At 37.3% G+C, this 15,823-nt stretch overlaps 1 protein-coding gene across 5 annotated transcripts in view; it reads right to left on the minus strand.

The window, feature by feature from the left end:
• Positions 1-4,566: 4,566 nt before the first annotated feature.
• Positions 4,567-15,823, minus strand: part of NAA35 (N-alpha-acetyltransferase 35, NatC auxiliary subunit) — a 95,105-nt gene continuing 83,848 nt past the window's right edge. For 4 of the 5 annotated variants that reach the window (XM_059924503.1, XM_059924502.1, XM_059924504.1 and 1 more), the window contains exons 18-23: positions 13,563-13,699; positions 11,775-11,842; positions 9,493-9,633; positions 8,670-8,792; positions 5,802-5,882; positions 4,567-4,951 (exon numbers count right to left, since the gene is read on the minus strand). In XM_059924503.1, the coding sequence (XP_059780486.1) occupies positions 4,892-4,951; positions 5,802-5,882; positions 8,670-8,792; positions 9,493-9,633; positions 11,775-11,842; positions 13,563-13,699 (610 nt within the window). In that variant the 3' untranslated portion in view covers positions 4,567-4,891. Of the gene's footprint in view, positions 4,952-5,801; positions 5,883-5,953; positions 7,835-8,669; positions 8,793-9,492; positions 9,634-11,774; positions 11,843-13,562; positions 13,700-15,823 lie in introns of those variants that run through there. The other variant, XM_059924506.1, reaches the window with a different exon arrangement.

Here is a 15,823-nt window from a genome sequence, read left to right on the forward strand (position 1 = left end):
CCACATGCCTCGCAGCCAAAAAACCAAAACATCATAAAACAGAAGCAATATTGTAACAAATTCAATAAAGACTTTAAAAATGGTCCACATCAAAAAAAAAAAAAAAATCTTAAAAAAAAATGTTCTAAAGTAGAATAAAAATCCTGAGTCAAGTGACATAGGCTTACACTTCATACCCCTACAGAGATTCTAATTAATACTGTGGGAGTGCTTGGTAAATATTTGACTATTTAAAGTCCAAGTAAATGATTGTGACTGATCAATGTTTTAATTTTTAGAACCTTTATAAACAGATTTAGATGAACAAATGCCTTTTTAGAATGAATGTTAATAAACACATGGGAATTAGGATAAAAACTCAAGGCTTATTAAGAGGTAAGCCGGAGTCTTTGTGGAAGAGCTCCTGATGTTAGAGCTTGCTTTTTACTAATTTGTCTCTTAAAGCTGTAGTGAAATGCAATGGAACCTCCAGTATAATGTGACATGTCTGCCTTTATCCAGAAATCAAACCTTCACCTGAATATTTTAACTCAGTCCAAAAAAGCTGCTGCATTATCAACATTTAACATCTGAGCATCATTTAAAAGAGTAGTTCTGTGACCTTAACCAGCAGTCTACAACTGCCAGTTTTTTCCCTGTGAAGGATATCTTGGTATAATAACATCCTTGCTCTCGTTTTTTGAGATGGGTTCATTCAGAAGTTATTTGGGAAGTCAACAGATAACACATCTGTGGTCAAAACAAAGCACCACACTTTCCTTTAAACTTGGCTTAATGTCTGAATTCTAAACAGAAGGTTGCAGGTATTTCATCTTTATCTTTGCAGTAGTTTAGAAATTCAGAGTTTTACATAACTTTATGTGATCCTGGAAAAGCTGATAATTCTCTTTTTAAATAGAAGGAATAGAAGGCAATGTTAGCAGAGGACTACAGAAAAAAGTCATAGTGTAAGTGAATGCAACTTCTTCACTTCACTGGAAGCAAACTGTTTAGGGGTAAAGCTACCAGACTTCAACTTGCCACCTCCAAGTTCCTACTTCCAAATTCCTCTGCACTCTTAGTGTCCTGTGTTCTCACCATCAAGTGTCTCTGTTATTAAAGGGAGCCCCGGAGGCCTTGTTTTACCTTCTCTATTCAGTTTTCCAACAAATTGCCTCCAGGATGTCTTTTACATGTTTAAAAGATCCACATCCCATTAATTGAGTGAGCAAGTTCTGGAACAATGAAGGCCTTTTTCTCAAGTTTATACTACAGCTGGGAAGACAGAAACAATTAACTATTTAAATTACAACTGAAAATGCTAAGCACTTTTAAAGGGTTTGGCCTAAACCAGGAGATGGAGACACCTTCTCTGAAGATGTCACATTTCAGCTGAAAGGATAAAGGGAAGCTATCTAAGAGAAGAGGCTTGCTGGTCAGAGGAAAAGCAACAGAGCTGCAGCTTGAGAAGCCAAGGGGAGAGGGCAGAAATGGAGTGGCCAAATTGGGCATTGGTGGGTGAAGACTATATCATTAACCAGAGAATAGTGGATCTTTCACGATCATACCAGCTCCTCCAAGGACAGGGCGGGGCAAGGATGACTGTGGGGAAATCAGTTCTTCGCAATGACTCTGTCTTCATTACTTCATCCCACGCACTCACACCTCAGCTTACTCTCCAGACTCTGCCCCACCTCTGCAAGAAAGGTCTCCCTGCTGTCGCCAGCAACCTCTGTCAAATCCAGTGGGCCCATTTTGGTCCTTATCTTAGGCCTTTCAGTTGTCTGTGGCCCTGCATTATTTTCTGGCTAAATCTCCTTTGCAGGCTTTTGCATAGCCGGAGCGGAACTCCCTTAAACTTTGCTAAACAGGGTGCTCTTTGACCAATAACTGAGGTAATGTTTTAGAAAAGTCAAGAGTCTTATGAAAATAGTGACATAAAAACTTTGCCAGAAGGTGGCATGGCATGATTTTAAGGTGCTTACTTATGTTTCATCTACCTGCTCCCCCCACCCCCGTTCCCTGGCCCACTCTTAGAACTTGGCTGTCCCAACTCTATTCCTTGGGACCAATCTCAGGCCCTTCTACATGCTCCCTGAGCAATTGCAACCCCCAGTCCAGGCTTTAGTTTACATCTTTGCAGCCACTTAGTCCTCAGTTCATGTCTACCCAAGAATGCACCTTTCAGCTCCACACCAGACTACTTGCTGTCTTCACTAGGATGTCTTTCAACGACATCTCAATAGGGACTTCCCTGGTGGTCCAGTGGTTAGGACTCCACGCTTCCACTGCTGGGGGGCCTGGGTTTAACCCCTGGTTGGGGAACTAAAATATCACAAGCCACGCAGCCAAAAAAAGAAAAAAAAAAGACATCTCAACATCTAAAACAATCTTTATCCCCAAACCTCGTCTCCTATTTTGCCTATATAAGCAAATGGCACCACTCCATCTAGTTATCAAAGCCATAAAACCTACGAATCATCACCATTGATTCCCACAAACTCACCCAATCATTACCAAGTCCTGTACCTCCTTTATCTTTTGATTCTATTAACTTTCCTCTATTCCCTCTGCCACTACCTTAATTAAGACCAACCATCATTTCCTCTCACCTGAGGAGCTTCCCTGCCTGCAGCCTTGTCCCCTTTTGAACCAGCAGTCTTGAGCAAGCAGATCTGATTTGATCCTGTTGTTTCCCCGAGTCAAACCTTTAAGTGGTATCCACCAACATCAGACAAATTCGTTCACCTGGCTTCCCAGGTTCTGGAGGACTGGCCTCCCCTCACTTCTCAAGCTCATCCCTCCAGCCCCTTGTCCCGCTCTATACTTTAGTCAAACTGCCGCCTTCTCATCTCAGGCTTGTGCACATCTGTGTCCCTGTCTAGGACCGCTTTACCAGCTAATAATGCCTCTTTATTAATCTTTGGGACCCAGAAGAGATGGAGACTTTCTCCATAAATCTTTTATGTGAGGTGGTTCTCCTACACCAGCATACTGCATTTTCCCCAGGATAAAGACCTGTCTGCTTTTCTGCATTCTTAAGGTTGTTAGATCTGTGAGGGGAGAGGTGGTCTTATTTCCCCCATCATTTTTTTTAGCACCTCGAATGGCAGATATTTTAAAAGTTCTAAAAAATGTAACTTTCAGCTTTTCTGATTAGAAACCTGCAGTTAAAACTTAGGAACACTCTTTGCTCTTAAGAAGACCCACTCCTGAAAAAACAGCCTTAGGTGCCCTCTAATTAGGCAGAACACTTGCTCAGTAACTTTCATTTACATTAGCTGACCTAATTAGACATCATTTAAAAAACGCCAGAGTGCCCTCTTAATCCAACAGTCCCTGGTGGCCCTGACCCGCATTCTTCTAGCTTGCCTCAGGCTCTTGGCGGTTTGCAAAATCTTGCTGTTTTTTATCCTCTGTGCATTTTCTTTTGATTCTTTCTTCTACTGCCTCTTTTCTACCATTTCTGTCATTTTTGTTTGAAGTGTTCAGAAATTACCAGCCAGAAAGTGTTTCCTTCTCAAAAAACTAACCACATAGCTAACGACAGGTATATTCTCTATCTCTTCATTGCTCAAGTTTCTACTGTACAGCCTACTTTATTTTTAAAGACTTCTGGATTCTGAGATTTCAGGATGCCTACTGGCTGTTCCTGGATGACACATGTGTCGCCAGTTTACTTCAAACAGCCACGAAGGAGGGGGTCAGGAAAGTTCTTACTCTATAGCCGGCAAGATTCGCTCAGGTTAGCTGCTTGCAAATATTTCCAGAAATAAAGTTTCAATAATCACATTTGCAAGAAAGGTGTCAAATAAGAATTAGGATATTTGAAACTCAGAAACCACAGAGCAAATATAAAATGGGTGCTAGTCTTAAGCCAAGCCAAAAGTCAATTTAAGTTAGGCGCAGGGTAGCTCATTCTGCTAATAGTATTGCTTCCTGTGGAGGAGAAGGAAAGGCCCCCAGAGGCCGTGGCAGCTTGACACAGAACAGCAGAGCAGAGACAGGAAGAGGAACTGGCAGCAAAGGAAGAAGGGTGAAGCCACTGGCACTGGGCATTTGTAGGTATAGGTGATTTAAGTCAATTTTCAAAGCCAGAGGATGCTGGAAAGACCCTGATTGAAAATGTCTGATGGGTTAAACTGTGAAGTAGTAAAGAAAAAGGAGCATGCCGTGTTGAAACCTAACTCTAAAAATGAATAAATCTATACAGTCTTATCTTTTGAATAATGTCACTAGCAAACATGATGTGTAATCCTTTAAAAGTGCCAAATGTAACAGTTAAAGGATTTAAAAAAAAAATCTATATTCTGACAGGTATATAATTTAAGATACCATGACACATAAAATCACAATCCCCATGTAATTTAGTCTCCCTATGTAGCTAGGAGGCCCCCCCAGAATCCCTTTTAAATGTATTTTGCCCAAATCCCATGTGAGTGTTTAAAAAATCCCTTAATTTGAAACTTCTTTTGGATAATTTGTTTGAACTACTCAAACATTAAGAGTAATAAACACCTTCAATTCTTAACATGTATCAACAAAGTGCTATTGTTTTTCATCTCCAGTAGTACATTTTTTGTCAAGAAATTTATTAACCTTTACAAACACTATTTTCACTCAATCATTCATAAAAAATGATTTCTGAGTAAATCTGTAATAAAACCATATAACGTTCATCAATGCATTCAATAAGACCAGTTTCATCCATGGAACATAATAAACCACTTTAAAACAGCAGTTTTCATTCACGTCATGTAAGGCTGTCAAATTAAAAGTATTCCTTTTAATGGGTTGTTACCCAAGAAATCCATCTCACTGCATGTTATGTGGTAAGACTGATGGATAGATCCTCTAAGAGTAGAATCTGAAAGTAGACTCCACCTCTTTGGTCACCTTTTCAGTCTCTCTTTCAAACAAGTTTCACAACAGGAAAATATTTGTGAGCAGAGAAATCAAATTCAGGAGGAACCTGTAAAGAAAACAAAGTCAATTAATGTATCTTATACATATTCAGACAGTAAACAAAATAAAGACTATTATAATTTTAGAGTTTCTCATGTTTTTAGAGACAAGGCAGCACAAAAGAGATTTAGAAGAAAATGATGTAGCTTATCTCTGGGATTATGAAGGTCATTAGAAAACATTCTGAGCAGTGGTTTTCTAACTTCAGAGAATAGTTAGCAAAGGAAAATGGACTTAAATTACAGGAAAAGGTCATGGGCCAGCAATTTTTTTTTAGTTCCAGGGTCGCTGATACTCCTGAGCAATGAAATGAATCACTGCTAAAGCAAAGCAGGAGATAAGGAAGAGAGATCATAGAAAAGCAATGGGAGTAAACAAATAGATGTATGTATATAATGGGCAAATGCCACCAAAAATTCCTCGGTGGTTGGCCTCTTACTTCTGCACCGAATGTTGATACAGCACTAATGATACAACAGCATTACCAACGGAAGCTTACAGAATCTTCCATGTCCTGAGCCATTAAAGTCTTTAATTATTGAAGCATTCACTTTTCTAAAGGCAGATGACTTTTTAAATAACTCTCCCATAAATTTGTTTATACACATTTTCTTTTATTACCTTAAGTCATTCAGTAATTTACATGGAAGCGCAGACTTTAGAGATTTTAAGTCAACAAAATCTTTAAGTTTCAAGGAAAAACGGCAAGCTCTAATTTATTTTCTGCCACTGAATCTCTTTTAGAATAGTATCTATGAGCGTTTTGACTTTTTTGTAATATTTATTCATCTTACTGAAAAACAAAATGAAGTTTTACAATAAATTAAGACCATTTATTTTCCCTACAATATACTTACCTTAGATTCCTTTTTGTGTCCTCCTGCCAATAACTTCACAACCACAAAGTTGGGTTTGGCAACCTTTAAAATTCTATTGACCTAAACAATGAGCAACATTAAGCTATCAAAACATAAAATTCATAGTCAAAATGTATTGATATATAGATAATAAGAGGAAATTGGCACGATGTAAGTGTTGATATTTTATTAAAATAAAGGCAATTTAAAAACATGAACACCATCATACGTCTTTTAGTAACACAGAACTCCAGTAGTCAACCAGGAAAACTTGAAAGGGCTACTGTATCTCGTTTTCATTAAAACAAAAGAACATTACGTTGCAAAGTCCTACAAAGACAATACAATATAGTGTTTGGGGCATGGACTCTGGAGTTAAGCTGTCTGTTTTCAAGTTCCAGCTTTGCCACTTACTAGCTATGAAACCTCTGGAAGTTTTCTAACCTCTCTGTTCCTTAGTTTCTTCATCTGTAAAAATAGGGATAATAATTTACCTATCCCACAAAGATTTGTTCTGAGGATTAAGTGAGTTAATACATATTATGAGCTGAGACCCACACCTGGCAGGTAATAAGTGTCCTTTAAGTGTTGACTGTTACTTCTGACAACCATTTGTCTAAAAGGCTTCGCCTGAACACATGAATAACAATGGAATGGAATATTCACTTCTCTTAAGAGGAAGTAATGGGCAACTTGAAGGAAAACAAGTTCCCACTGCCCTCTTCTTAGTGACCTCACTTGACACGTCACCACGAGTTCAGGAACTGCTTCTCCTCAGCTCCAGATCACACATCCACTTACCTACATGACTACTCCATTTGGACATCCAAAAGCCATGTCCAAAACTGAGCTCCTGACCTTCCCAGCCCTGCCTCCCCCATGCTCCAGCCTGCAGTCTTCCCTACATGACTCAATCCACCCTGGTGGTGCTCAGGCCAAAACCCTCAAAACCATCCTTGACTCTCTTTCTCTTACCCCACATCCAATCCATCACCATCAATCAATCCCATTGGCTAGACCTTAAAATTCACAGAGGACGCAATCACTTCTGATCCACTGGCACCACCACCTTTCAACTGGATCATAGTTATGGCCTCTAACTGGCTCCCCTGCTTCCACCCTTGGTCCCACCACAGTCTCTTTTCAGCACATTGGCCAGAGTGATCCTTTAGAACAAAAATCAGATCTGGTCACACCTCTGCTCAGAACTCCCCAACAGCTCACCCCCTCGTTCACCTCACTCCAACACAAAGCCCTTGGCTGTTCTTCAAATACAACAGGGCACACTCCGACCTCTGCACCTTTACACATATTGGATCCCTCTGCCTAGAAGGCTCCATCCCCAGATGGCCACGTGACTTGCTTCTTCACCTTCTTCCAGGACTTGCCCAGAGGCCAACTTATTTTAAAATGTCTAATCCCCTCCACCTGCCTCCTTCTTGTAGCATTCACTACCCCTATTCCCAGCTTGATTTTTCTTCATAGTACTTATGATCTTCTAATACACTATATAACTTATTTATTTATTTACTGCTTGCCTCCCCTGCCCCGAGAAGGGCCCAGATTTCTGTGTTTTTTCCTTGCTGGAACCTACCATAGTGCTTAGGACATAGTAGGCACTCAACAATATTTGTTGAGTTAAATAAATGAAGTCCACTAAAAGAAATATTCCATCTATTACAGGCACCTTCCTCTAATTTTTACACTCCCCCCTTTTATTTTCTTTCATTACATGACTATATATGATTTTTTTAAAAAGTCATCTCTCTCCTACCCCTCTTCCCTAAGGCACTTAGCAACCCTAAGAAGCAAACACTATTATTAATTCTTATGTATCTTTCCAGAGATATGTTATATTCATATTATATTGGCACACATACATGTGGTCTTCCTTTGTTCCTCTTGACTGAAATGGCAGCATACTATATATACAGATTTTAAGCTTGCTTTTTAAACTTCTTATATTCTGAAGAACATTCCATTACAGTAAATAAATATCTTCCTTGTCCTTTTTAGGGCTGCACGGTACCCTACTGCATAATGAAAAATCATGTAACAGTTCCTTTTGATGGACACTAAAGTTTCCTCATTCTTTTACTATTACAAATCCTGCTGTAATAAATACTCTTGTATATTCATCATTTCCCACATGTGCACATGTTATCTATAAGATAAATCCCAAGAAGCAGAATTTCTGGGCCTAAGGACATGTGATTTTTGACAGATTGCTAAAATACCGTTCCATGGAGTTTGTACCAAGATATACTCCACAAAATGGTCTGTGTGTCACAGGTAACTCTCATTTACAGAATAAATGCATTTCAGTAAAATTAGGTATAAATTATGAAACTAACAAAAGGCTGAAACAGTATATTTTACAAGTTCTAAACTCTAGAATGATACTCAAAATAGTCTTCAAAACAATAGTCTTTATTTTAAGTGGAATACAGTTGTTTTTACTTCCTGTGATAATTGACCAGATCATTTTTTAGATTTAAGATTTATATAATTATATTTTAATACAGTAAACTATAAATTAAAAATTTTTAATCATAACAACTGAACTGTGGATCAATCTGGATCTTATTTCTATTCTTTCTGCTTACTTTATGGTTCTAAGTCTTAATTTCTCTTTGCATTGATTTCTAAATGTACACAAAGGAGATATTTACATCACTTCTTTCATCAAATAATTTTAAGTCTGACAAGGTTAGGTTAGCAAAGCTATTTGAAATCCTTAGCAGAAACATGACAGGCTTCATTTATTAATACTGTAAGGTTCGTTTTATAATTAAACTGTCATCCAGTAGTAAGATAGGTAGTTCCTGCCAAGCTTTTCCTCTAGAATTACTGTGACTGCAGTCTTACCTCATGGTCTGGGTTTGGGATATTTTCCAATATCATTTTTGCCTGCTGAAAGTGCTTACTAGCTGCCACATACAGTTCTGGAGACTGAGGAGGAGGGCTATATTTATTGAGGTCAGACATTTCCTAAAAAAAAGAAATACTATTATTTAAAACATGCTTAATATGAAAAAACTCTAAAATACCTTTTTTTTTAATTAATTAATTAATTAATTAATTTTTGGCTGTGTTGGGTCTTCGTTTCTGTGCGAGGGCTTTCTCTAGTTGTGGCAAGTGGGGGCCACTCTTCATCGCGGTGTGCGGGCCTCTCACTATTGTGGCCTCTCTTGTTGCGGAGCACAGGCTCCAGATGCGCAGGCTCGGTAGTTGTGGCTCACAGGCCTAGTTGCTCCGTGGCATGTGGGATCTTCCCAGACCAGGGCTCGAACCCATGTCCCCTGCATTAGCAGGCAGATTCTCAACCACTGTACCACCAGGGAAGCCCTAAAATACCTTTTTTAAATTAAAGAATTCTACATTGATTATCCATTCACATACGGACACTAAAGCAAACACCTTGGCATGTCCCTATTTTTTTCCTATTCAATTTTCAATCTTCATATACCACACCTCATATTATTCTCATATTTAAATAACTGTTAATGTGATGAGTATATCCAAAGTCAAATAATTTTCATACTATTTAAAACTGCTATTTTATCACTTTATCCCATTGATCCAATAAGTTTGACTTGACTATTTTAACAAAATGGCTAGGTATGAACAGCCCATCACCAGGGAGATCTAAGACTAAATATTTTACAATTATTTTAAGGAGCAGGTTCACCTTGAACTGCAGATAGTGCACTGGTGGTGGTGTCATTACACTGTTGAATGGAGCAAATCTGTGCTCATATCGAACTTGTTCACTATCGAGCTCAAACTTGGGTTTTCGTACTTTGCCATCCATGTCAAATGCTACCATAGTCTACAGGAAAAAGAGAGAAAAACACATGGTATTAATATGAAAATGTGAACATCCTCATTAATACAGAATAGAAAACAAGAAACAGCTATTTACACATAGTTAATCAAAACAAGGCTCAGAAATCAGAAACAGGAAGAGAAAAACTGGCTTTAGTATTCATTTTGATATCCTGAGCCACCTTTTATACAAAAAATGTTCAAGTTCCAGTGTCTAATATATTACTAATTTTCCTAGTGAAATGGTACAACATGCACATTATTCTTCCTAATGCTTTTATAATAGCTTTAAAATCTTCAAGTAAAAGCTCCTGAAGAAAAAGTAGAATATAATTTTTATAAGAAAAGCATTGGTCCTGTTTTTCAAACAGAAGTCCATATTCTGTTTTATGTATTTTAATGTAAGTTGCCTTAAATCGTTTCTTGAATTGCCAAGCACAACTTAAGAGTTACTAATTCCTGAAAATGCCTGCTTTGCTTAAGCCATTTACTGTGGAGCTTGCCCCATTCCTAACACACTTCTTAAAAAAATCCAGACCCCATCTCTTCCAAGAAACCTTTCCTGATCATCAATCAGAAGTAAAGTCTTCCTTCTCTTGTACCTATGACACATATATGTCACCTGGCCTGTCATTAACTAGGCACGTGATACAAGGATCACATCTGATTAGACTTGGCATGCTTCAATGTAGCCAGTACAAGACATCTGACACATGACAAGGGTTCAATATTTGTTAAAGTAATATAAACCACTAGACTTGGAAAAAAGGTAATTTTCAAGCAGATAGTAAAAATAAAGGTGAAATTAGAACCTGGAAAGAATCACAGAACAGAGTTCATTTTATTGGGTTGGCCAAAAAGTGCCTTCGGTTTTCAAGAAAAAATAAAAGACACATTTTTCATTTTCACCAAGAACTTCATTGAACAACATATTCACCCTTTTTATTCCACTACCTTCTGCATTTTTCAGGCAACTTCATAATTCCATCTTCCCAAAACTTTTTATCTTTTTGAGCAAAGAACTGTTCCAGGTGCCTTTCACAGTCTTCCAGGGAATTGAAATTTTCTCCATTAAGAGAATTTTGTAAAGACCGAAATAAATAGAAATCCGAAGGCGCAATGTCTGGTGAATAAGGTGGATGAATCAGAACTTCCCAGCCAAGCTGTACCAGTTTTTGCCTGGTCATCAAAGAAACATGCAGTCTTGCATTATCCTGATGGAAGATTATGCATTTTCTGTTGACTAATTCTGGACACTTTTCGTCGAGTGCTGCTTTCAGTTGGTCTAACTGGGAGCAGTACTTGTTGAAATTAATCGTTTGGTTTTCTGGAAGGAGCTCATAATAGAGATCTCCCTTCCAATCCCACCGAATACACAACATCATCTTCTTTGGATGAAGACCGGCCTTTGGTGTGGTTGGTGGTGGTTCATTTCACTTGCCCCACGATCTCTTCTGTTCCACATTATTGTACAGTATCCACTTTTCACTGTCCGTCACCATTTGTTTTAAAAACAGAACGCTTTCATTACGTTTAAGTAGAGAATCGCATGCACAAATACGGTCAAGAAGGTTTTTTTCGCTAAACTTATGTGGAACCCAAACATCAAAGCGATTCATATGACCAAGCTGGTACAAATGATTTTCAGCGCTTAATTTGGATATTTTGAGTATGTCGGCTATCTCCCGCGTGGTATAACGTTGACTGCTCTCAATTAATGTCTCAATTTGATCGCTATCAACTCCAAGCGGTCTACCCAACCGTGGAGCGTCCTCCAGCACAAAACTTCACAAACCACTTTTGACATGTTCGATCAGTCACAGCACCTTCTCCATACACTGCACAAATCTTTTTTTGCGCTTCGATTGTGTTTTTACCTTTCTTGAAATAATAAAGCATAATATGCCAAAAATGTTGCTTTTCTTCCATTTCAATATTAAAATGGCTACACAAAAATTCACCAATTTTGATGTCTTTTTTTAAATGCACACTGAATATGACAGCTGTCACATACAATCTAACAAAATTGTTTCGAATGAAGTTAAAGACAACTAAGTGCTACCAGAGCCATCTTACAGAAAAAACTGAACGAACCTTTTGGTCAACCCAAGAATTAAACAATGTAATAGCAATGTAGCAACTTACTTTAAACATTCCAGCACACATATTCTGATATGCCTGGCTCATTGTGATCTCTCGGCTCAATGGGCGAACTGTAATTAGAAAGAAAATCATCCAAACTCTTTCCCTCCTCCTCTTGCATTACTGCAGGAGAAATCTAAATTTAAAAAACCTTCTTTCTACCTTGTTTACTAAATTAAAATGTCAAACAGTTTGTTCCTACAGGCTAAATTTTATTTTATGGCCCAAATCTACAAACAATAAAATATAGCAGAAAGTTTAAACAATAACTGTGTTCCCAAATAGTTAATACCATAAGATTTTAGTATGAATTAATTGTAATTTCTTCTCAAGTCACAATACAGGGACTTCTTTTATAGGAACGCCATCATGATACAAGTCATTTAATGATCCAGGCAAAGTGTTGAAATCTGAAGGGAACACAAAGCACTATTTTGTAACAACTGTAGCCTATCTGTACCCTCCTATGAGTGATTAACAGGGGAGTCCCTTTGAAACATATCTTTCTCCTCACGGTCCTTGGGCAGTATGCCCAAGTATCATCTTTCTGTGCTGACTGTAACAGCACAACTCCAGATTTCCTTCCTGAGCTGTCAGCCTTCTGTCAAAAGAGTATCAAAAGTCTCCTGCTGTCTTGTTCCTTAACCTATCTTATTCCATGTGGCTACTTCTTCTTGTCCTAAGGTCCTTTGACACATGAAATAGCAAAGTAGTAAAAGAAAAGCAAAAAAAGGAACCAAAAGGTTTGTACCAATATTGTGACTCAGTTTCTACCCTTATACCTTCTGAAGAGAAGATGGGCGAGAATTAAAATATAATGACTAATTCACCCATTAAAATGCACAGGTAGCTCACTCCAATGTTACTTATTTCTTAAGTTTAAAAATAATTCACAGACTCATGCAGCTCAATATTAAAAAAAAGAAACAACCCAATCAAAAAATGGGCAGAAGACCTAAATAGACATTTCTCCAAAGAAGACATACAGATGGCCAAGAGGCACATGATAAGCTGCTCAACATCACTAATTATTAGAGAAATGCAAATCAAAACTACAATGAGGTATCGCCTCACACCGGTTAGAATGGGCATCATCAGAAAATCTACAAACAACAAATGCTGGAGAGGGTGTGGAGAAAAGGGAACCCTCTTGCACTGTTGGTGGGAATGTAAATTGATACAGCCACTATGGAGAACAGTATGGACGTTCCTTAAAAAACTAAAAATAGAATTACCCTATGACCCAGCAATCCCACTACTGGGCATATACCCAGAGAAAACCATAATTCAAAAAGACATATGCACCCCAATGTTCACTGCAGCACTATTTACAATAGCCAGGTCATGGAAGCAACCTAAATGCCCATCGACAGATGAATGGATAAAGAAGATGTGGTACATATATACAATGGAATACTACTCAGCCATAAAAAGGAACAAAATTGGGTCATTTGTAGAGACGTGGATGGACCTAGAGACTGTCATACAGAGTGAAGTAAGTCAGAAAGAGAAAAACAAATATCATATATTAACACATATTTATGGAATCTAGAAAAACGGTACAGATGAACCAGTTTGCAAGGCAGAAACAGAGACACAGATGTAGAGAACAAACGTATGGACACCAAGGGGGGAAATGGGGGGGTGGTGGTGGTGGGATGAACTGGGAGATTGGGATCGACATATATACACCAATATGTATAAAATAGATAACTAATAAGGACCTGCTGTATAAAAATAAATAAAATTCAAAAAAATTCACAGCACCTTTCTAACTTTTTTTTTTTTTACCTTTCTTCTTTTTTTTTGTTTTTTTACTACTACGGCCTTTCTGCTGCTCTTCCATTATCCTTTCCTCTGCCATCTGAGAGCCATCGGCACGACTTAATGTTGACATCAACCATGCATAAAGGAATTCAGAGAGATACCTTAATGGAAAGAAAATGTTAGTCAATGGCAGATGTATAAATGAGATAGCTTGGTCAATGCAAGTACTAGTATTAATAAAGAGATATTTTTTATAATGCTTTAAAAGTTTTTTTCCAAAAACAAAATTATTCAGTTAGATAATTGATAGATTAGATCTTACAAGAAATGAGCATTACAAATGATTAACTTTCCCTTACTTGTTGCCACACAATATGGAAAATTTTGTTTAATTTCCTACAATGATATGAGTTTTACAACTTTTCTAAAGATTTCTGGTGGGGAGGGACAAATTAGTGGTATGGGATTAACAGATACAAACTACTATATATAAAGTAAGATAAGCAACAAGGATTTACTGCATAGCACAGGGAATTATACTCATTATCTTGTAATAACCTATAATGGAATAGAATCTGCAAAAGTACTGAATCATTTTGCTGTACACCAGAAACTAACACAATATTGTAAATCAACTATACTTCAATTAAAAAGAGATTTCTTGATAATTATTTATATATATGTAAATCAAATGAATGGCCATTAAATTGTTTTTACTATATCAATATAGGTCACATTTCTCCTAAACCTATTAAGTTAATGTCTTATTTTGTTATTAATTACAAAAGGAAACAAATACAGAAAAAATAAAAAATTATAAACATGCAAGCATATAATTTACTTGAGTTTACTCAATAAGGAAATATGATAGATTATTCCACCAGATACTAAATTTTCATAAGTTTAAACTAACAAACAATACGTTCTCTTAAGCCAGAGAAGCAGTTTAAATCTAGGATATGAATATATATTCTTTAAATAAAATTAAGGACCACTACTACATTAATGAAAATCAGAGATTTATAGGAACTTTTATTATGATCAAGTTTGAGTGTATGACACCTATTCCCCAAATTTTTCAAACAGTTACAAGGCAGGTTACAATATTACAAAACACATAAAAAAAATAAAACATAAAAACATAAAAAAAAACATAAAAAAAGAACATTTTAAAGCAAAACAAGGGAATTCCCTGGCGGTCCAGTGGTTAGGACCTGGCGCATTCACCACAGTGGCCCAGGTTCAATCCCTGGTCGGGGACTAAGATCCTGCAAGTCACGTGGCATGGGAAAAAAAACAAAAAACCAAACAAATGAAAAGATACACCTGGAATGACTTAGGTACTGTATCTTAAAGCTAAACTGAGCACTACGCTTCCTGGCAGTTAAAGCAAACCAGTATATATATATATATATATATATATATATTTTTTTTTTTTTTTTTTGATTTAAAAAAGTATATAATTTCACATGGAGAGAAAATCATTCCTGGCAATGAATTTAAGAAAAGCATTCAATATAGTATACTTTTATAGGATACAAATGAATTTTTTTCCCCCATCACACTACAAAATGAGGGTTTGTAACCTCTCTTAACTCAATGAGAAGACTTTTTTCTTTTTTCTTTTTTTTTTTTTCCTGCCATGCCATGCAGCATGTGGGATCTTAGTTCCCCAACCAGGGATCGAAGGCAGTGCCCCCTGCAATGGAAGCGCAGAGTCTTAACCACTGGACCACCAGGGAAGTCCCGAGAAGATTTCTGTACGGAACTAATGATACCTTTTAACTATCTAACCGAAGGACAGACAAGTAAAGGGGATAGCTGGCACAATTCAGGACTTTCCTTTCAAATATCAGATATTTCAATGAGCTTTTATTAAGTGCTTTATCAAAATTAATACACAGTTATATCTAAGGAGAGTCAGAGTGCTAATATTCTATACCAATTCTCAATTGTGATCTCAGGACCAGCAGCAGTCTCACCAGGAAAATAGTTAGAAATGCATATGATTCAGTGGGTCCTACCCTAGACCTAGTAAACCAGGAACTCTAGGAACAGAGCCCCAGCAAGTTGCTTTCCGAGTGATTATGATGCACGCTAAATTTAAGAAGCACTGTTTTCTACTGATTTTAAAAGGGTCCACATGCTTTAGGAATCACATTCATGAAGAACAACAGTGTATATCTTGTGAAAATATTGGAGCCCAATCTGTAATTTTAAAACTAAAAAGCAGTTAAAACTAACATGAAAGTAGACCAGAAGGGTACTTACAAGCAGAACTAAAA

Source organism: Balaenoptera ricei, chromosome 6, assembly GCF_028023285.1.
Source record: "Balaenoptera ricei isolate mBalRic1 chromosome 6, mBalRic1.hap2, whole genome shotgun sequence".
In the NCBI taxonomy this organism is placed as follows: Eukaryota; Metazoa; Chordata; class Mammalia; order Artiodactyla; family Balaenopteridae; genus Balaenoptera; species Balaenoptera ricei.